This window comes from Meleagris gallopavo, chromosome 4 (assembly GCF_000146605.3).
Source record: "Meleagris gallopavo isolate NT-WF06-2002-E0010 breed Aviagen turkey brand Nicholas breeding stock chromosome 4, Turkey_5.1, whole genome shotgun sequence".
Classification (NCBI taxonomy): domain Eukaryota; kingdom Metazoa; phylum Chordata; class Aves; order Galliformes; family Phasianidae; genus Meleagris; species Meleagris gallopavo.
The window spans coordinates 49,012,111-49,032,966 of record NC_015014.2 but is presented as its reverse complement, the minus strand read 5'-3'; the positions used below and the strand labels follow the sequence as shown (position 1 = coordinate 49,032,966).

General features: G+C 36.9%; 2 protein-coding genes across 7 annotated transcripts in view; both read left to right on the top strand.

Moving 5' to 3' along the window:
• Positions 1-4,443, top strand: part of KLHL5 (kelch like family member 5) — a 48,736-nt gene extending 44,293 nt beyond the window's left edge. For 2 of the 5 annotated variants that reach the window (XM_010710283.3, XM_010710282.3), the window contains exons 9-11: positions 989-1,201; positions 2,392-2,563; positions 2,908-4,439. In XM_010710283.3, coding sequence (XP_010708585.1) covers positions 989-1,201; positions 2,392-2,563; positions 2,908-2,964 — 442 coding nt within the window. In that variant the 3' untranslated portion in view covers positions 2,965-4,439. Of the gene's footprint in view, positions 1-988; positions 1,202-2,391; positions 2,564-2,907 lie in introns of all 5 variants that reach the window. The other 3 variants (XM_010710281.3, XM_010710279.3, XM_019614899.2) reach the window with 2 other exon arrangements.
• Positions 4,444-4,711: 268 nt separating this feature from the next.
• WDR19 (WD repeat domain 19) overlaps positions 4,712-20,856 on the top strand; it is a 39,477-nt gene continuing 23,332 nt past the window's right edge. Inside the window, exons 1-17 of one of the 2 annotated variants that reach the window (XM_010710278.3) lie at positions 4,712-4,824; positions 5,896-5,987; positions 6,244-6,309; positions 7,951-8,076; positions 8,732-8,847; positions 9,295-9,410; positions 10,614-10,694; positions 12,870-12,982; positions 14,243-14,416; positions 15,347-15,417; positions 16,206-16,378; positions 16,469-16,583; positions 16,845-16,951; positions 17,287-17,409; positions 19,160-19,309; positions 19,858-20,005; positions 20,608-20,812. In XM_010710278.3, coding sequence (XP_010708580.1) covers positions 4,819-4,824; positions 5,896-5,987; positions 6,244-6,309; positions 7,951-8,076; positions 8,732-8,847; positions 9,295-9,410; positions 10,614-10,694; positions 12,870-12,982; positions 14,243-14,416; positions 15,347-15,417; positions 16,206-16,378; positions 16,469-16,583; positions 16,845-16,951; positions 17,287-17,409; positions 19,160-19,309; positions 19,858-20,005; positions 20,608-20,812 — 1,982 coding nt within the window. In that variant the 5' untranslated portion in view covers positions 4,712-4,818. The remainder of the gene's footprint in view (positions 4,825-5,895; positions 5,988-6,243; positions 6,310-7,950; positions 8,077-8,731; positions 8,848-9,294; positions 9,411-10,613; positions 10,695-12,869; positions 12,983-14,242; positions 14,417-15,346; positions 15,418-16,205; positions 16,379-16,468; positions 16,584-16,844; positions 16,952-17,286; positions 17,410-19,159; positions 19,310-19,857; positions 20,006-20,607; positions 20,813-20,856) is intronic. The other variant, XM_010710277.3, reaches the window with a different exon arrangement.

The window sequence follows — 20,856 nt, the reverse complement described above, 5'->3', positions numbered from 1 at the left end:
AAAAAAAGTTATGTTTCCCAGTCTGAGAACATCTTGAATACAGCTTCACAGTAACTGCTGGCAGTTGTTAATACTATCATCATATAGAATAACAGAATTGCTTGGTTGGAAAAGACCTTTAAGATCATGAAGTCCAACCATTATCTAAAATTACCAAGTTCACCACTAAACACACACAGTACTTAATGTTTGTATGATAAATATTTAACTGTACTCTAACTTGCTTTAAACTATCACAGGATGTCATAAGTGTTAATTCGGGTGATATCAAACTGCAATTCACCTCTAATGTGTTTCTTCTTCTTTAAAATACCTTCTGCATTCTTTTCTTTTTCAAAGTAACAATGCTGGACACTTCTGCTTCTAAGCCTACATTGCTTATAAATGCTGCCTAAGCTCTTACCTAATTTTTTTTGTTACTTCTAAAGATTCATCAGTGGTAGTGGTGCAGTGCACCTAAATCAATCTTTTCTTTCCATCCTTATTTTCCAGAGAATTAAAATCCTGTTAATAACAAATGCTAGAACTGAGGAAGCTAGGCCACCTAGTGGATGTAAGGGACTTAACATAGCACTGCTATTCATAAACTAAACTTCAGGCTCAAAAATACTTGATACCTAAGAAGAGGCAGGGCAGAGTTCTTGCATAAGTAGATTACTGAACTTGTTCCTTCGACGCTGCTAGAGATGCACCTTTGTCAAATCACACATTTTGAAAATCTTAGCTATGGACACAAGTTGGAATGTAAATGTGCTATAGGTATAATCCATTTTCTGTCATTATTATTGTGTGTTAATCATCACAGTAGGAAAAGATTGGAGCAAAACTGTATGATCTGAGTTTTAGAAATAGAATATTCTATTGAAAGTCTGAAGTCTTTTAAACTTAGCTTGTTAAGATATTTGGAAGTTCTTCATACATCCATCACTGGAAGCTTGCATCTTGTTCAGGCAATATTTATTGACTTTTTTTTTCCCAAACTTTATAGACTTTATGCAGTTGGTGGTCGAGATGGAAGTTCTTGTCTTAAGTCGGTAGAATGTTTTGATCCTCATACAAACAAATGGACCCTCTGTGCTCAAATGTCAAAAAGAAGAGGTGGTGTAGGTGTAACCACGTGGAATGGGTTCTTATATGCCATCGGTGGTCACGATGCCCCAGCATCAAACTTAACATCCAGGTTGTCAGACTGCGTAGAAAGGTAATATCCCAATGAAAGCATATCCTCTCAGTGGTTCTAAAAATGCCAGTCTGTAGAGTGATTTACCATTATTTCATTGAAATAGCTTCTTAAAAAATTAGTTTAATCACATAATATCACATTAAGCTTCTGAATAATTATTTACCACTATATGCTGCAATAAAAGTCAGTTTTCCAGAGATGTTACCTTATAAATGAATTACGAAGTAATTTAAATTCTATCTGCAGCTTAAGAATTGCCCTCTTTCACTACATTGTACTTCTACTTGCAGCATGAGCTTTGTCAGCATTTCCGTACTATGATCATGTTTGCATAAAACATACATTTCTGCAGTACTTGGAATAGAGAACAAAAGATGAAATTGTTAAGAGTTCATTACATCTGTGGTCTTTATGCAAACAAATTAAGACCACTTGCTTCTAGGTAGTATGATCTGAGGATGGTCTCTTGCCCAAATAAATATATTCTTTGTGTAGTGCCTTAGAACTCTTCAGAGCCGTGTGATTCCATCAGTTGTACTGTAAGCATCTGTACTTATTTTTGTCTCTTTCTGTCAAGTTAGTTTCTTAACATAATGATAGCATGGACCCTCCTACCTAATTATTAGTTTGACTTGTAAAGAATGCTGATGTTATTCTAGAATGACATTTTTTTCATTAAACTGTCTTTGATTATGCTTATGATACACAGTTGTGATTAAGAAGTACTGTAGATTGTCTTAAGAGTTTTGCATTTCCTCTAGAACTTTCTCCAGCAGGGTTCTTCAGAAAATGGTGATCTCTCTCCCAACAAGTAACTTTTAGAACCACATTCAGCTTGAACAGCCCATGCTCTGATAGTTAGTAACTATCACATACTTTCTCTACTTCAGAATAGTATAGCAGCAGAACTGGGTTCCAGAATGGTATGTTTTTCAGTGCAGTAAGGAATATGCTAGGAGCAGCTATGTGTGTATGTATTGCTGCATGGAAAGCAGCACAGAGTGGATGTGTAACTACTACTGTGTTATCAGTTGACTAAAGAAACATTTTAGAAGAGTATCAGGGAAAATGGTCCTTTGAAATTAACACCCAAGTCTGTGCTGCAATACCTGTTCCCTACTACACTGAGAGTGTCAGTTCCAGTTACTTTTTTTTTATTCTTGAAATTTTGGCGACAGTTTTAGAGCATGACACAAATTATCTTTTAGGTATGATCCGAAAACAGATATGTGGACTGCTGTGGCTTCTATGAGCATTAGCAGAGATGCAGTGGGAGTATGCCTTCTTGGTGACAAGCTGTATGCTGTTGGGGGATATGATGGTCAAACATACCTTAACACAGTGGAGTCTTATGATCCCCAGACAAATGAATGGACACAGGTATAGTTTCTGATTAGAACACGCTATGCGTTTATTTCAAGTGTGGCTCTTTTTGCAAAGAGAATACTCCATTTCTTTGAAAAACTTTTGTTAGTCCCCCACTCTCTGCCCTTCCCCCCCATTTCAAGCTGATTTGCCTTGAACAGAGAGTTGTTAAAGTCTGAATTTTGGGCCAATATTGTATGTTTGTTTATTTTAAGTCAAGATAACAGTGTGTGTGGATGGTACCACCTCTCTGCTGCAGCTGTGCAGCCATTATTACAAACATCAAACATGGTCAATCTTAAGAAAAAAGATTTAAACCTGACTACGTTACTCTCATTAAAGTGTATTTTTGCTTACAGGTTGCACCATTGTGCTTAGGAAGAGCTGGAGCATGTGTTGTGACTGTGAAACTATAGGTTGTTTTCTTTGAGAAGGTGACTTTCTCCACTACGATGGACTCAGCTGATATCTTTTTTCCTCAAGCCAATTAAGAATATGAGGTGCAGGATATCTACAACACAAAGTGTTTGGTCTCTGACCTACATACATATTACTCTTTTGGACCAATATTAAGCACTTTTTAAAGAATTATCTTTATTACCTGCACATTGGAAGAATTACAAGCAAATCAACTGCAACCAAGATGTTGCCAGCAAGGGACCTCCATTGAGGAAATACTAAGAAATGAGTGAAAACATTATGAACTCGCTGGGATAATCAAATGTTACTGATTTATGGCCTTGACTCCTCAAACATGCAGAGAAATCATGCCATTAATAAATACAGTTCCACTGATACAATTGAGGATACCTCTGGGTGAAGCGAGTTACAGAATTTAACCCCGTATATTTAATTTGCCTATAATAAACATGTTTTCTGTGGGTATCTGAGCTATTACAGTGCAGGCTGACAAACCAATGCAAACCATTGTAAATGGCAGGTGTAATGCTTGCCTTAAAAATGAAGTTATGTATTTGGTGAATATTTGCACTTTTACCATCATTCCTAGTTTAGAAATACTTTTATTTAACCAAAGCCTTATTTTAAATATTGTCTTATAATGCTAACAGAAATCTGCTATTTAATTATGTCTGTAGGAGGTTTCTGAAATCCAGTGTACTACTTGGATATTCAAAGGTTTTCTGTAAGATGGAGAACATTGTACCTTTTCTCTAATTTGGTTTTTATATTTACATTGCTATTTTTAAGATAAACTCTATAAGCATGAGTAACTATTGGGAAGAATTCTGAAGTGTTATTAGAAGTTAACCAATTTAATAAGAGCACTTTGAATTTTTCAAAACATTCCATTGCATCTAGACTAAGAGTCTACTTTGATTCTCAATATGTTTTACATGAGGCTTTGCACTACTGTGAAAGGTATAATTTTATAAGATGAAATGAAGCAATTGTCTTTTTCTCCAGCGAGGTTACTTCAAAATGCAAAGAGCCAAACCGCCATTTGAGCATGTTCAGCATCTTGTAGGAGAGTTGTGTATGCCTCACAGGATATTTTTTTTTTTTCAAATGCTTTATAATTTGCCTTTTTTGACTCCTACACTTTGCCACACACTCGTTTGAACAGTCTGAATGTTCTCTGGATGTCTTTTTGTATTTGCTTTTCTGTGCCTTGTTCCTTCTGTCTTCAAAGCGGCGGGCAGTGCGGCGTGCTGCTTCCTGAGGGAGCGCTGAGCTGTCAGCTCACAGAATGTTTTCCAGGAGTTAGAAGTGTCTGACGCCCAAAGTCTTTGTACATTTGTAATTTTAAATTTCATGTGTTCATGCTCTCGAACTATTTATTGGTTTAAAGGAAATTACTAAGCAGTGAAACTTGGTGTTGAAACCTGCTTTGTTTGAAATGGAATACAGTTCATCTTAAATGCGCTTTCAATGGATTGGTGCCTTTTTTTCTTAGATATGTCGATTTTGCGTATCCGAATCTGTACCTTTAATTAAGAAAGATTATTTTTACAGCATGCCTTTGTTGTACGCGGTTTACGAAACCACCCTTTTCTCCTGTGCGTACGTGGCTCCCTATTCCTCCCTGCGACGTACGCTAACGGCCGCGCGGCGCTGTCGGAGGAATCTCCGCTTTCCCATTGGCTCGGGAGAGCGGTCTCGCCTTCCGCCTCTGATTGGCTGCTGTCTCCTCCCGCCTTCTCGTTTCCGCGGTGACACGGACGCCAGGGGCGGGAGGGTTCGGGTTTCCCCCTCAGCTGGGGTCGAGGGTTGCGCATGCGCGAGGCGCTGCGTGGCGAGCGGTGGGCGCGATGAAGGTGAGTCCGCCCGGCCGCCGTACGCGGGGAGGCGTTCGCTGATGGGATCGCGGCGACGGCGGGGTCAACCCGGGTGATGAAGTTCGTAGTCCATGCCGCCTCGGCCGCCTCGGTGCGGTGCTTGAGGCCTGTGAGGGCGCGCGGGCGCTCTCAGCCGCGGGAGTTCCGGGCTGCGGAGCCGTTACCGTTGGCCGCAGCCTTGGTAACGGCCCTCAGGCTGCCCTGCTGTGCTCCTGTCCGCCCGCGGCGAACGCTTCTTGCTCGCGGTTAAGGGTCTGGTGACGTGCGGGGAGCTGGAGCTCGCCACTGCTTTACTGAGCATTTCATTAAAATGGCTTCAAAGCGGAACGCGGTTGTCAGGCGTCGTTTATGCCCGTGGCACGCAACGCTTGGCTTATTACTAGTTAGGGACCCCTGGGGAAAAAAACACAAACCAAACAAATACACCTGAGTGTTCGGGGAACCCCAGGCGTGGTGTTTGTCGACGATGTGGCAGGGGAGAAAAAGGTGAAGTTGTTGGCGTTGTCTTACAGACTTATAGGACAGTCTGTGCAGATAGAGTAAAATATCCGGAAGCTGGTAAGTTCTGCTGAGAAATCAAAAACTTGTACAGCTGAGTTGTTTTGCAGCCACGGTTTGACCCAACAATTTAGGAGGGCAAAACAGCTACATGACTTTAAAAAAATAGATACTGGGCTCTGTTTTGCATCCCCTGTGACTGAAGGTGCTATTTGATCCTATGCTTCTCCATAAAATTCAGGGGATTAAGTACTGTAGTCTTCGGATACGAAGAAAAGAGTCTGATGCAGTCATACAAGAGGAAGAGTGGTCCCACTGATAGGAGTCTCAGCAGTTCTCGGTACAAACACCTAGCATCAGCAACTTCAGTTCCTCCAGCTTAAGCCAAAAGATTATTCTCTTAAATTTTGATACTTTGATACATTAGAATCATCTGGAAGCTGGTGGTGTTTTTTTTCATGGGGGAAATTCCAGTATTGTTTTAAACTTATGATGGTAACATGTGTTATTTACCCTTTTTTTTTTTCTTTTTTTTTGTGTGTGTGTCTCCAGCAAGTATTCAGTCTATTAGAAAAAGCTTGGTCTGGTTCCTCGGTGCATTTTGCCTGGCAGAAAACTTTGGGACATTTCCTTGCTGTAACAGGGTAAGATTGCAGATGTTTACTGCATTTGTCCACAGTAATCATTGAGAGTAGAGCAAAAAAACCAAGTTGTTAAATAAATGTGAACCAAAGCGAAATATCTGTAGTTTCCTTACAGTTGTATATACATAATACTTCTGAGCCGTGTTACTGCAATTATAAAATCTGAATGTAGGAAAAGTTTTTATTTGTAACTTGATAAAGAATAGACAATAATAGATGAAGAAAGGGAATAATTTTATGTGTTAATCTTTTTTAGAGGTGATCACACTGTGAAAATTTTTGATCGTCACGGTCAGAAGAGAAATGAAATAACTTTACCAGGGTAGGTACTAAGATGAGTTTCAATTGTTTTTTCTTTTTTATTTTCAAAGTGTTTATACAGTCTGAGAACTTCATAGGAACAGATGGTGGTTGTACCTGGAAAAGAAAACAAATTGATGAGCATGTATGGAATACGAGGCAGGAAAATCTGAGCTGTGCTAAGCTATCAAGGATAGCTGGAAATATACATCCTCATATCTGAAGCGTTATTTATTATTACTACTAATAAACTCAATATGATTCATTAAAAATATTAGAAGATGACTAGTATGATAGTAAGAAAGAATATAACGTGGTCATATACAGGATATCCATGTTATACTCTTTATGACTACAGTCTTACCAGTGCCTATTTTCTAGGGATTCGTATAGTAGTCTCACTGAGGAATGATATCCTGTGCTTTGGTGTCCTTTTGCTTGTATCACTGGCATAATGTGTATGTTGGCATTTTCACTTCTGATTGGGAGTGTGCTTCTGAAGTGAATCTCCCTATTTTTCCTGCTTAATATGCTTTCATTCACTCTGGAGAGTGATATTTAGAGTATAGAAACTGGATTTCTCTCAGAAGAAATTTTAAAAGCGACGTCCTTTGGAAGATGCAGTCTCACTGCTAAAAGGCAGACAGTCCATCAGAACAGAGTAAAGGTGGCCAGGTGTACACACCGTGACTTCGTGCCCTCACATCACTGTGTTCTGTAAGTCTCCTTGTGTTGGGCACCGTTACCAGCTGATGTAGCAGTAGGTATCTAAGAATGTAGTTCAGAATATCAAATACTTCCTGCTCTAATAGTTGATGTCACAAGGGTTCTCTTACCATTCTATTGACAGAATTTTCTTTCTTTAATACTTTTTTCCTGTTTGTTTCTGTTTGTCCTCTTTATTCCTGTTCTTGACGTTCTGATTGGCTCGTGTTTGTACATGTTTTTTGGGAATAGACAACTTTTTTTTCTCTAGACTAACCCCAGGAAGGTTTTAAAAAAGGAGAATTTGAGTTGGAGGCTTACTGAGTTTGTTTGTAGCAGTGTAAGTTTCAGCAGAACACTTCTAAAGTTGCTTGTATTAGAAGTTTTAATTTGAGTGACAAGAACTAAGACTTTCAAGGAAATACCTTTTGAACAGAAGCTGTGAACTTGCATAGTGGAAAGAGAGGAATGGTGTCAGATGGCGCTGATACTCAGTCTGCAGTATATGGTACTTTATATGTGTGTTGTAAACAATGCTGTTTCCAGTTCATCAGAAACTCTTGGATAAACCTGTTCTGATCATTCTGGGAACAATTTGCTAAAGGATTTTCCTGCTTCTGAAAGACTTTCTTATCCAGGGTCATTATACTTATTGAAGTAGGAGAAAAAAATCCCAACAGTGAATAGACTCTAAGTTAAAGACATGACCTTACAGGAGGTTTTCACTCTCTTGAAAATCCAAGTGGCAATATTTCAAGTGCTTCAGCTTGTGTCATTTTTATGAGATTTGGGTATGGGCACGGCTGCTATAAAAATACGCTTTCCAGATAAGTCTGTCGTGGGCTTGCTTGGTAGGAAAGGAGAAGGGCAGGTACTTCAACTGCAGAATTACAGCTGTTTCTGTATACTTTTAAACATAGTTTAATGTAATTAATGAAACTACATGTTTTTTCTTCAGTAACTGTGTTGCTATGGACTGGGATAAGGATGGAGATACCTTAGCAATAATCGCAGACAGATGTAGTGCCATTTTTCTCTGGGATGCCAACACAAGCAAAACAAGCCAATTAGACAGTGGCATGAGGTAAGAAAGTTTTTTTTGTTTGTTTGTTTGTTTGTTTGTTTTTAAGAGGTGTTTTTGAAGACTTAAACCACTGTGAGCTGCTCAGCAGCTTATTCCATTACCTCATACAACTTTTTATTACTTCCATTATTTTGTGCACACTCAGGTAGTTCTGATACTTGTTTGTAGAGACTGTTTGCTTCCTTTAGAAGTTCTGCTTTGGTGTGTATGGTTTCATAAAACTTCAAAACGTGTATGCAAGTATGACCTCATTGTGGCCTTCCAGTATTTGAAGGGAGCGTTTAAACGGGAGAGGGTACGACTGTTTACGTGGGTTGATAGTGATAGGACAAGGGGGTTTTAAACTGAGGCAGGAAAGGTTTAGTTTGGATATTAGGAGGAAGTTTTTCACACAGAGGGTGGTGACGCACTGGAACAGGTTGCCCAAGGAGGTTGTGGATGCCCCATCCCTGGAGGCACTCAAGGCCAGGCTGGATGTGGCTCTGGGCAGCCTGCTCTGGTGGTTGGTGACCCTGCACATAGCAGGGGGGTTGAAACTAGGAGATCATTGTGATCCTTTTCAACCCAGGCCATTCTATGATTCTATGAAAATGTTTTTGTATGTAAGGACACAAAAGGAATCTATTATGGAAAGTAATAATTTTCTTTATTTTAGGGATTCACTGTCTTTCTTATTGTGGTCTCGAGTAGGAGCTTTACTCGCTGTTGGAACGACTAAGGGAAATTTACTTATATATAACCGTCAGACATCTCGCAAGATTCCTATTCTTGGTATGCATTGTTTTGAACTTAGGCTTGCACTTTGGAATGGTGGAGTTTTGTTAATATGCATACTTTCCTTTTTGTTCTGTGTGTGAATATGTGAATCAAAAATGTGCTTACGTTTAACTTTCATCATCTATTTTGTTGTAGTTACTGGAGTATTTCTGTAGTTCAGTGTGTTAGCTGTGTAAGACACCTGTGGACAGAAAAATTAAGGGTAGAAATTTAATTTAAATAAAAATGAAAGAACAGGGGCTGTGCAAGTTCCTGTAAGGTCAAAACACTTCCATCTACGATTGAAAGGTTAAAAATTAAAATTCGACTATTGAATTTTAATTTATCTGTTAAGTTTCTTCACATTCTGATAATCTGCATTTGAGTGGCCAAATACAGTGTATTTCTGTACCAGATTTTTTGTTTTGTTTTGTTCATTTGTGTTGTATGTTTCTTTTCCAGGTAAGCACACTAAGCGGATTACTTGTGGTTGTTGGAGCACTGAAAACCTCCTGGCTCTGGGTGGTGAAGACAAAATGATTACTATAAGCAATCAGGAAGGGGATACTATAAGACAGGTAGTGTTTATAATCTCTGTTTGATTTTAAGGCATACATGGATACCTCTGGTTCTTGAGAGAGCTAGAGAGATACAGTGTAAAGGGTGTTGATGCTTTTTCCGTATCTCTGCTTTCAGGGACAAGGAGGCTTTGGGAAAACTGATAACAGGAGGAGTGCAAATCTAAATATTTGAACCTCTGTGTTATGCAGCATAATTTGTGCTATTAGGATCTCAATAGCTCTGCTTCTCTTATCTGTTATCCTGGCCTATATCTTTTACAGGAGAATCCTAGGAGTGCAATCTTAGGTTGACTTGCTCAGTAGCAGCACAGGACAGGTCTCACACAACTTTTGTTTTGCTTTAGATCAGTTAAATAGGGATCTTGCCTTTGGTATTCAATGATTTCTTCCAGGCTGGCCCTCTCGCATCCATGAGAGACTAATTTCAGTGTTTCCTGTAAGTCTATTCAGATCCTCTTATCAAGCATTCCATTTGCTCGGACAGATCAGTCCTTCCAAGCAATGACAGTTGCTGCACAATATGCAAATGAATATAATTCTCTTTCTAAATTTAACAAATGGTGTTTCACTCATGATTTTCAAAGGTCTTTCATAGCTCATTTCATATGCTTCCATCTTTGTGTCTGAAGACCTATGTGGATGAAGAAATAATAAATTAAGTTCTTAGGATGTGTCTGTACTTTAAACTAGCTAGCTTCAGTAGAAGCTGTGTAGTCGAGACAGCAAAGACAAACCAATGTTTCCTTATGAGGTTTTCTAACCTCATATTGACTACAAAAGCAACTACTTTGCTGTCACTGCATGGACCAGATAATTTTTATTATTACTGTTATACTCTGTGAATATTGCATATATCATTTATGGTGATTATTCTCTCTGATTTTGCATTGCAATAATCTTGTTTCTGTTGTATCAGTTAGTGCTGCCTGTAAAGCACTGTTGTGCAGAGCTTCCTACTCATTTGGATCTTTCCCTATCTAAATTTCTAACTTTTTAAGATACTTTTCAGCATCATTCATGGTAACACATCCTTAAGATTCAAACTAATTTCATGTTTTTTTCAACTTTTTTCATTTTTGTTACTCAATGCTGTAGCAATTCTTAATGCTTAAATATGCAGGGCAGAAATAATGCAATTATTTATCATTGATATTTGTTGCATTGTGTACTGATTTTTCAATCCGAATTTCTTTCTTGCAGACCTCAGTGAGTTCAGATCCCAGTGATATGCAGTTCTCAGTTATGAAGACTGATGAAAGAATATCAACCAGGGAAAGCACAGTAAGAAGTCAATACAAAATCCTGCAAAAAGTGTTAAGTTGATGTTTCAGGGTTTCTGCTAGTAACCAGTGTTGGCCAGAAAGTAATTTTACTTTTTCCTTGACTCAGTACTTTACTTTGAAGCTTTAATTCTCCTTAACTCCACCCCCCCCCCCACCCCAGATACCTTTATTTTCAAGCTTTACCCCTTTGCTCATTAAGGATGTGTCCATGAAAACATGGTGGCTAGCAGTAAGACAAATACAGTGGTTTTGCAGTAATTTTAAACACAATAGATGGAGGTAAGTGCAGGTACTTAAAATACACAGTGTAACTGTACAACATGCAGTGTGGTGCGTGGGAAACAGCACGGGAAAGTCTCAACTATAGAGATGGTTTTCTGCAGTCAATTTTGGAAACAGATCAACACTCATTGGGTTTTTGATTTGTGCAAGCCTCAGTGTTGATGAGTCTAGACAGCCATCTGTTAAACCTCTCTTATAAGCATGATGCTCTCTCTAAATGGCTACACTTTCACTGACTTCACAATCTTTCTTGAGGGAATCAAGTTCCATCGGATCCATCAATGGTGAAGTACAGAAAAATGGGGTAATGATGAGGGTAGCAGCACATATTAGTAAATGATCAGTAACAAAATACGAAAATGAGACAGAAAATTCATGGGTAGCAAAGTGATACTGTGTTTACAATTAGTCCAGATCTGTATACTTAAATATGGACAGTGTAATTAAAATTTCACAGTCAGGTATAATCTATGCAGTATAGAATTTCTACTGTATTATATTGATAAGGACTTGCAGGAGTGTTTTTCTTCTCTGCATGAAGTGCTTTCTCTCCCTGGGAAAATTTTAATTAACAAATATTTTGAAAATGCAGGAAGTTTGTCACTTTGATTTTCCCTGCTGCTTCGGGGGGCGTGCAATATCCTAGGCTTTTCTATTACTGTTTTTTTTATTACGGCTCTTAAGTTTGCTGTAGAATGTTGAGGAACATCTCTAAGTCTGTAGTTCTTGGTGTTAGACTTGAATTGTCTGTCAGCAGTTTAAACCATATGGCATTTATTATCTGTTCTTGTAGAAGGTTTGGCTTGATAATGATCACTTCCATTCTGTTACTTATGACACTGGAAAAAAAAACCCTTCAAGTTGGAGCAAAATAAGCAGTGTGTTAACATGCATCATAATATAAAATAATTCTTGTACTTTCTTAGGAGAGTTTAGGAAATTGTATTTCTTAAATATTTCATCGTTAATTTGCGGTGGAATTATAAGCAAACTAACTCAAGTGACGAAGTAAAATTTTAAATTTGGGCTTAATTTAGGAATTACAGGGCAGACTTGAAGTTTGTACTTCTGAATTAATGGATTTTTAGGTCATTTTTTTTGTCAATTTGGAAACACCTCCTATTTCTAAGTACAGCTTTGTATTTTAACCTTCCAGCTCTTTACAAAAATAGTCTCCTTTTTAGACAAGGAGGACTGGAACAGAGGGTAATGCAAAATTAACTTGTAAACAGCCCTTTGAAGTATCTTCATTAAAGAATAAGGTGAAACAATCTCCCCTTCCTTGCTTTTTTCTAAAATTAGCGTTTTACTTTTGTCTAACAGTCACATGCTCTGGTAGCAAAAATGGTATTAAAAAGAAGTTCACTCAACCTCTCTTCAACTCTGAAGTCCAGCAGTGATCCAGGTTTCATCAAATTAAATGACATACCTAGACTGATAACAAACAGAAAAGATGCGTGTAAAGAAAGCTGAACAGACTTTCATACTTGAGATAGCAACGTTCTGATAGTCTTCCCTTCAGCTTTCCAGATAGAAATTCTGTGGATCAAAAAACTCATCGTAGTGCAAGTGAGAGTAGTCCAACAGGATCCATGTGACCTCCTGCCTTTTCCTCAGAAGAAGTGGGGCTCTCCTAATGCTTCTGCAGGGACAAGTGCTGAATTTGAGATGTGTGTTCTACTGGGCTTGCATTTAGAATTGTGAACCACTGGTTCACAAGGGGAATAGCCTGAAAATCTCTTCCATTATTAATAAGGATTCAGAATTCAAATTCATAGCATTCTGAAGGATTACTGTAAGTTCCAAATCGCAGCTTTTAGTGAGAGTGTTGAGCCTTATTTTAATGTGACTATTCCTCCTGAGTTAATTTTTTCTTTTCATTCATTGGCAGGTAAGTGTAGTGGTTGGCAAGAAGACTCTCTTTCTTTTTAATTTGAATGATCCTGATAACCCAATTGATCTGAAATTTCAGCAGCCTTATGGCAGTATTGTAACCTACAGATGGTAAGCAGAGCTTCCTTAATGCAGCATTCTCATATTAACAAGCTGTAGATTTCCTCAGTAGTTCTAATAAATGCTGATAATGAAAACATATATCCCTTGCTCACTAGGAAACTTTCTTAAATGTATGAAGCTACATTTTCTAATTCTTAACAATTCAATGGCTGTGAAAGTAGGATTGCCAAAATGTAATTGCCATTGGTATGTTCTGCTTTAGAATGGTAGTACTGTTACTGTCCTGACAATAGATAAAATTGAGAGCTTTGTAGGTTTGGATGAGTTGCTAATGGAAGAGCTATGGTGGAGTTGCATCTTTCAGCTATTTTGTTTACAAAGTTAGGTAAAGTTTTTGTAGCTCCCCTGCTAGGTGATATTCCTTTAAAGAAATTCTGAGCCAGAAGCTTCAGCTCTACATCCAGAAGTAGCTGTCCTGTTTCTATATTTTTGAATTGTGACGTGGTGTCTGTTCAGTCAATGTGCTGTTAACATTTAATGCTTACGCTTAAATTCTGTAGCTGAATGCTTCTTTATTTTGGGGCACATACCTGACAAGGTGTGCCCGGATTGTTTCCTTTGTAATATTGTATTTTTTCCCAACTAAGCAGATGAGACATTTGTTTGGATTAACCTTGGCATACTTGTAACTCTTTCTGTTTTAACCTGCTTATTTGTACTTGACACCATGAATATTAAACTGTCTCTTCACAAACGCACACTCTGGCTTTACTGCTATGTTTGTAGTGGTGTGCCTTAAGGGCTGAATGACTGCCATTATTATTTTTGGCATAGCTTTGATAAAAACGGAGTCAGCAATAACCTTGAAATTGAAGATTCCACCTCCTGGCACATTTATACTAATGAAGATATCAAAGTTCTTTCTCCTAGCATCACTGTCATGTATGCTGCTTGCAGAAAGTAAAGGGGGACAAAAGAATGTAGAAGAGAGGATAGAAAGGGTTTGTGATTGAATGCTGAGCACCCTTGTGTGACAAATTTGTATTTGTTCTTTAGGAATCTTTGATTGTTTTTCCCTTAATCTGTATTATACAGATATATATATCTGTTTTATATATTTCTATATTATATATATATCAGACTATATATATAATGTTGTTCTACATTATATGTGTGCATCTCCATAACTTGATTGTTTTTCCCACTAGAAAGAGGCGTTGACAGATTACCTCAGTAGCCTGAAAGAAAATGCATTTTGCATAATACGTAAATAAATCTCTTTTGTTACTTTTTTTTTCTTTTTATCAGGTATGGTGATGGCTACATTATGATTGGTTTCTCACGAGGGTGTTTTGTAGTCATCTCTACACACATTCGTGAGATAGGTCAAGAAATCTTTCAAGCTCACAATCATAAAGATAATCTAAGCTGCATTGCTATATCACAGTCATTAAACAAAGCTGCATCGTGTGGTGACAATTGGTAAGTGACAGTTTTTATACATAAAGAATAGACTTCATCTCATGTAACTCTAGCTGTTTGGCATTAGAGCTAGTCTTCAAGGCTTCCAAAGAAATCTGTGAGGAGAAGATGAGAAGAATTGCTCTCTGGAACTGCCTCTTTGCCTAAAGTTAGAAGAAGTTATCCAATATCTCTGCACTTTCACTTAACTTTATAGTCACTAATTGTGTTTTTAGGGTTGTTTTGCTTTTGTTTTTTTAAGTAGATAAAATTCAATACTGATTCTTTTTCTGATCTGTTATTCATCAACTGAAAAGTCCTAATTTCTTTACTATGATTGATTGGACATAGATGCTTAGTAACATAACTATTCATTTAAATCTGTACTGAATGTACTGATATCCTGATAACTTCTGTCACTTGGTCTTAACTGCAATCTAGAGAAAAGTATAAATGTGCAAGCAATTAAGGAGAAAGTAGTTACAGACTGGAGTTCTTCCAAAATATACTGTGCATGTGATAGAACATGCCCTGTCTCCTCTTCCACTACTTCCTGTTCCTGTAATAACCTGAATTCTTCAGTGGAGAAGAAGCTGAGTGGCAGCAGTAGTCTGTTCTGTCCTCAGTTCTCCATGTGCACGTAACCTTAGCAGGCTGTTGATTTAAGACACTTGGACATCGAGAGCTGTATACCTATGAGAGAAGCATGGTACAACTTCACGTCAGTTACTGCACAATAAGGATGGTTTTTTAAGTCATTCTTTGGCACGTACTAGGTAACATGAAAGCTCCTTGTGTGTGTGCATTGCTCTTTAGGAAATTTTAGATATTTTGCATTCATGCTCTCATTTTGTTCCATTAGGCTGTCTTAATTGGGTTGGGTTGGGTTTCTTACAATTTGTGATGACTGAGAATTATGTTAGCAAGAATGACTGTTTATTTTTGTTTTAGCATTAAAATTCATGATCTGTCAGACCTGAGAAAGATGTATGCCATAATAAACTTGGATGATGAAAACAAAGGTATGTTAGTAATTTCCTTCAGGGAGGCAATTTTTATAAATCAGGTAAAAAATAGAATTTTGTGACTGTTTACATGTATGTATTAACAAAAAGTATTGTTGAAAAACTATGTAAAAATGGAATTTATTATGAAGTTTTTATTTCCCAACTGGTATGCATTAGGTGATCCACAGCAAAAATGGGAACATACAGTTATTTTTTGAAAGCTTTATTTTATCTTTTTGGAAGAATAGAGAAGTGCAGCTTTGAGAATATTTGATCAATTAGAGTTTGTTAGGTTTTAGGTTTGCGATTTTTTTGTGTGAGTTTGTGTTGTTTTTTCATCTCTAATATTGTATATTCAGATGATAAGATAATGCAAACTGTTTTCTACTTCTTTCCATGCTTTTTGGGTGGGTGAATTTCTTAATGCTTTTCTGCATCTCATTTACTTAGGGGGGATGATGCTTAATCTGGTACGCAAGTTTTCCTCCAGTGGCTTCCAGAACATTGTTATGGGACAGTGTTCTTAGATAGTGAGTTACCACTGTTGTGTATCTGAAAGTATTTCGCTTGTTGTCAAGTCTTTACTCTTAGGAAGATGCTAAATTAGTAAATTATGGGTTTGGTCTGAGTGATTCCATTTTATCTTGGAAATATTTTAATTGGTTTGGTTTGAATACATTAGTACCTATATTCCTAGGTGTGAATTCCTACTATTGTTACATTTTAAAGTGAAAATACTGCTTCTTTGTTTCATTTCAGTAGTCAAAGAAATGCTCTTTTGCCAAAACTTGTCAATGTTTTAGGTGTCAATCAGCTGGCTTGGACAGATGATGGACAGCTGTTGGCAGTATCTACACGAAGAGCATCCCTCCATGTTTTCTTGACAAAGCTTCCAGTCCTTGGTGATACTTGCAGTACACGGATTGCATACCTCACTTCTCTTCTTGAAGTTACTATAGCCAATCATGTGGAGAGAGTATGATAACCTTTTCCTTTTAAACTTCATTTGGATAAAAGGAAAGTAAGAATTACTAATGGATGGAAACTGATACTGTTTTTCTTACAGGAACTACCAGTTACTGTCTCTGTTGAAGTAGAGCCCAGTTTCATTGCTGTTGGTGTTTATCATCTGGCTGTAGGAATGAACAATCGGGCTTGGTTTTATTTGCTTGGAGAAAACAGTAAGCATTAATTTCATTCTCTTATTTTAAGCAGCCACATCATTGCTTGTCTTTTTTAATGAATGTGGTATTATGCTTAGCAGTGCTGGGCATTCTGCATTGGGCAATTAAAAAGAAAGAATTGCCAAATATCCCTATTAGAACAAAATAATGATTTTCCCAAACTGGAGAAGGTATGACAAGACATTATAATTAAATGAAATAAAACTTCAAGTTCCAGATATTGGTAATGAAATGTTGAATGTTTCTCTCTCTCTGTAGATGTGAAAAAGCTTAAAGATGCAGAGTATCTGGGTACAGTAGCAAGCATGCATCTTAATTCTGATTACGCTGCTGCTCTCTTTGAGGGTAAAGTCCAGTTGCATATGGTAAGAACTCAGTCAGTTTGGATTTCTGAATTAGTAGATTTAAGCTGAACAAGTTCAAAAAAATTTTAAAATGAGATAAAGTGGAGTAATCTTCTGTTAATGGAGGTAGAAATAAAGTTCTTTATTTTCTATGCTGGCTAATTAAAATATAAAACTGATTTTCTGGAAACTGTAGAAATATAAGCTACTCTAGAACAAGTGAGAGAAGCTGTTTTCTTGTGAATTGTTTGTGTGATAGGAAAACTCATTTCTGGACAGTTTGATACAGGCAAAACTTTGATATCAACAGTGTAGTTACAGTGTAGACTTTAAGTTCATTTTTTTCTTATGTTTAGATAGAAAGCGAAGGTTTGGATGCTGAGGAAGAAAGAGAAACTCGACTCTTCCCAGCAGATGATGATAAATACCGAATTTTATGCCATGCTTTAACTGCTGACTTCCTCATATATGGCACAGACGTGAGTATTATCTCTGTTTTTATGGATCTTTTAAAATTGAATATATTTCTGTTCAAATGATTTGAATTATTATCTTTTTTTTTTTTTGAAGAAAAAATGACGCTACTGAGAAATTTACTTTGAATTATTTTCTATGCAAAAGCAGTCAAAGTTGCATCCAACTTTCCCTTACTATTGCACTTATATGAGATGTTTTGGCAGGAATGTTGTCTTACTAATGTTTGGTTCAAAACACTGCTTTTTAGTAGCAGAATTTAGTTTTGTTGTAGTAGCGAGATGATTGGCAATCAAAGTATCTTCCAGATGTAAGAAAAAAACGTATAGGGCTTATTTTGAAAATATATTGATTTAAGTGGTAACGTGATAGATGTGGACCCAAAGATAATGAGGTAAGCGAGTGTTATAGTGTAAATGTAGGTCTCAGCTTACTGTTGAACCATTTGACAGATGATAGGGATTTTTATTTTTTATTTTTGTAAGTGTTTCATCAAGAGAAGAAGTTAGGAGAACTCTGAAGAATAATGTGAAAATGCTCGTGGACTTTTCAGGAGATTTTCCTCTGTATGAAGCATATCTTTTTTTTCTTTAGTATTTTCTGCCGAGGGAATACAGGGCACATTTGACATTGTACTGTGCTCTTTATGACACATGGTGATGTACTGACCTTTCAGAGGAAAGACAGAGCTGCTTTCTCTACTCTTGTCACTGATTTACAGAGCCATTCAAATTAGTAGCAGTTGAGGGCATTGTTATTTCCTCAGGTGCCTTTAGCTAGTTAAAACTAGTACTGATAAATTTTAAATGTTAAATTCAGAACTGATCAATTTGGTGTGTGCAAGTTTTACAGTTGACTTCAAAAGCCGCCTTTTACTTCTGCTGTTGTTGTTTGTGCAGCACTAGTTGAGAAATAGTGTTTATCACCAGTGAGTTTGATTGCTTTTTCCCCTGTATTGGATAAACCTTATCCTTAAGGATTTTTGTTTCTTCTTGGGACGCAAATTATTCAGCATTGGTTGAAGGCTAAATTTCTTTCAAGAAAGAAGCAGGCATTTCCCCTCATTTCAGAATTGCGCTATAATGTCTCTCCAAAGCAGAGTGAGTTTTCCTCCCCCTTTTCTAAAACTATTTCATGGTTATCTTTGGCTTGAAGACGAAGTAAATGGAACCTAAACAGGACTAAATAAATAGCACCACTTAGTTTCCATCGTTTTTCTGTGAAGCATTTTCTGTTGATAATTCAGGTCTTGGCTGAAGGTCTTACTTTTACAGTGGTTAACTGTGTGCTTAAAGGAGGACATCCAAAGTTTATTTGAATTAATTTAAATCTCTGGATTCTTAGTTTATTTCTTGGTATTTTTTGATCTCGGGTAGTTAACGATAGAACTAGTGCCAGTTAGAGGAATAAGAAATAATAAACAGCTGTTCCACTCTCCTGTTACAGTAATAAATATTCATATTTTTTCATAGAGAAAGGCAGGAAGTGAGGTAGTGAGGTGGGTTTTTTCTTTCAAATAGAAAGGCCCTCCTTTTTTTAATCCCACCCCCAAAAAGCCTCAAGTTTTCCTATCGTGCCTAATAATGTCCTGCAGTAAGGAAAAAAGTCAAAAGAAAAGTGGAAATGCTGTTTTTTCTAACATGTTTTTCATACTCAGATCACTAAGATGGGAAAAAATCCACCACAATCAAATCATTATCTACTTGCCAATTACTAGTGTCAATAATAGCCTTTTCTGTTTTTTTTTCTCCTTAGACTGGAGTTATTCATTATTTCTACATTGAAGACTGGCAATATGTGAATGAATACCGTCATCCTGTCAGCGTGAGAAAAATTTTTCCAGATCCTAATGGAACCAGATTGGCTTTCATAGATGAAAAAAGTGATGGCTTTGTCTATTGTCCAGTAAGTTAATGTGGGGTAGCCATGCCCTTATATTTACAAGTCAGGTCTCCAACTATCTTGTAAAATGTGTTTTATAGAGAACAATAGAACTTCTGTTACTCAACACATATGCTAGAAGAAGAAATTGCCACAAAGGCTTGAATGGTAAAGTAAAGAATAGTAATGGAAAGAAATAAAATGTGCCATAGTAGATCAGGGTAATTTAATTACATGAAATGCCTTTCAGAAATTGTATATTAGTGTATTCCAGTACTGATATTTTAGCTAATGTTAAAGTGCTACCTTTCAGTTTCACTGCCTGTCCCATTGCTCTTCTTCTAAGGAAAGTAAGTATCATGCTTGTGACACGTATTTTCTCCATTTACTTCCTTTCTGAATTGAACAATTATGCTATTCAGAGTCACTGCTCATAAGAAAACTTTTTGTAATAAGAATCTCATATTTCTGCGCCACTTCTATTCCTCTATTTTTAATCATTACCTGAATGAAAATTTAGCTTGTTTCGTTAGTCTTGCTTCCTTGTAATTTTACTTTTGCATTCTTTCTAGGTAAATGATAGAATATATGAGATTCCAAATTTCTCACCAACCATTAAAGGAATCCTGTGGGAAAACTGGCCAATGGATAAAGGTGTTTTTGTTGCTTATGATGATGATAAAGCATACACTTATGTCTTTCATAAAGATGCCATTCAAGGTATTGTAAATGCTTTGAAAATCTCATCAATTACTTCAGTTACTAAAGCAAAACATGTTCTGTTTTTGATTTGTATTGAATATTTCCACAACTGCATATGAAAATGAACAGTACAGAGGTTTTGAAGTGTTAACTGTCTAATAAAAAAAGTAACTATTGTGTAGGTTTCTCTGCAGATTTCCAGCAAGAGACATTTTGATTTTAACCCTTCAAGCTTCTTGCTCCTACACTTTTTTGTCTGATAATTGCACATTATGCTTTAGTTGTATTTTGTATGTTGCAGGGGAAACTCTCAGGATCAGATGATAAAACTTCTATTCACTTATACTATTAACCAATACTATGTAATTAACCAAACTATGTAATCATAGCTATTTCTACATAGCTATTTCTACCAACATTTGCAAAATTATTTTTATCATTTATAATTTTTAACTTACTTTTTCTATTTCAGTGGCAAATGTACTCTTTTACAGTAGATTGCGACTATCAGAATTAGAGACCTGGAGTTAATAGCCAGCAACCTTGACCAGTTACCACGTTTTTTACCCACTAGGATTTTTTTAAATGATATCTTCTTTCTTCCCAATCTTTGAATCTAGGATCGAAGATTATATTGGCAGGTGGTACAGAAGTCCCCTTTTCCCAAAAACCTTTACTGTTGTATAATGGAGAATTAACTTGTCAGACCCAGAGTGGGAAAACAAACAGTATCTATCTCAGTACTCACAGTTTCCTTGGAGATTTGAAAGACTTTGGACCTAATGAGCTGGCACAAATGCTTACTCAAACGTTAATGTTGAAAAGGTACATCTGTGTTTTAATTTTATTGTGTCAATATTTTTTTCTGT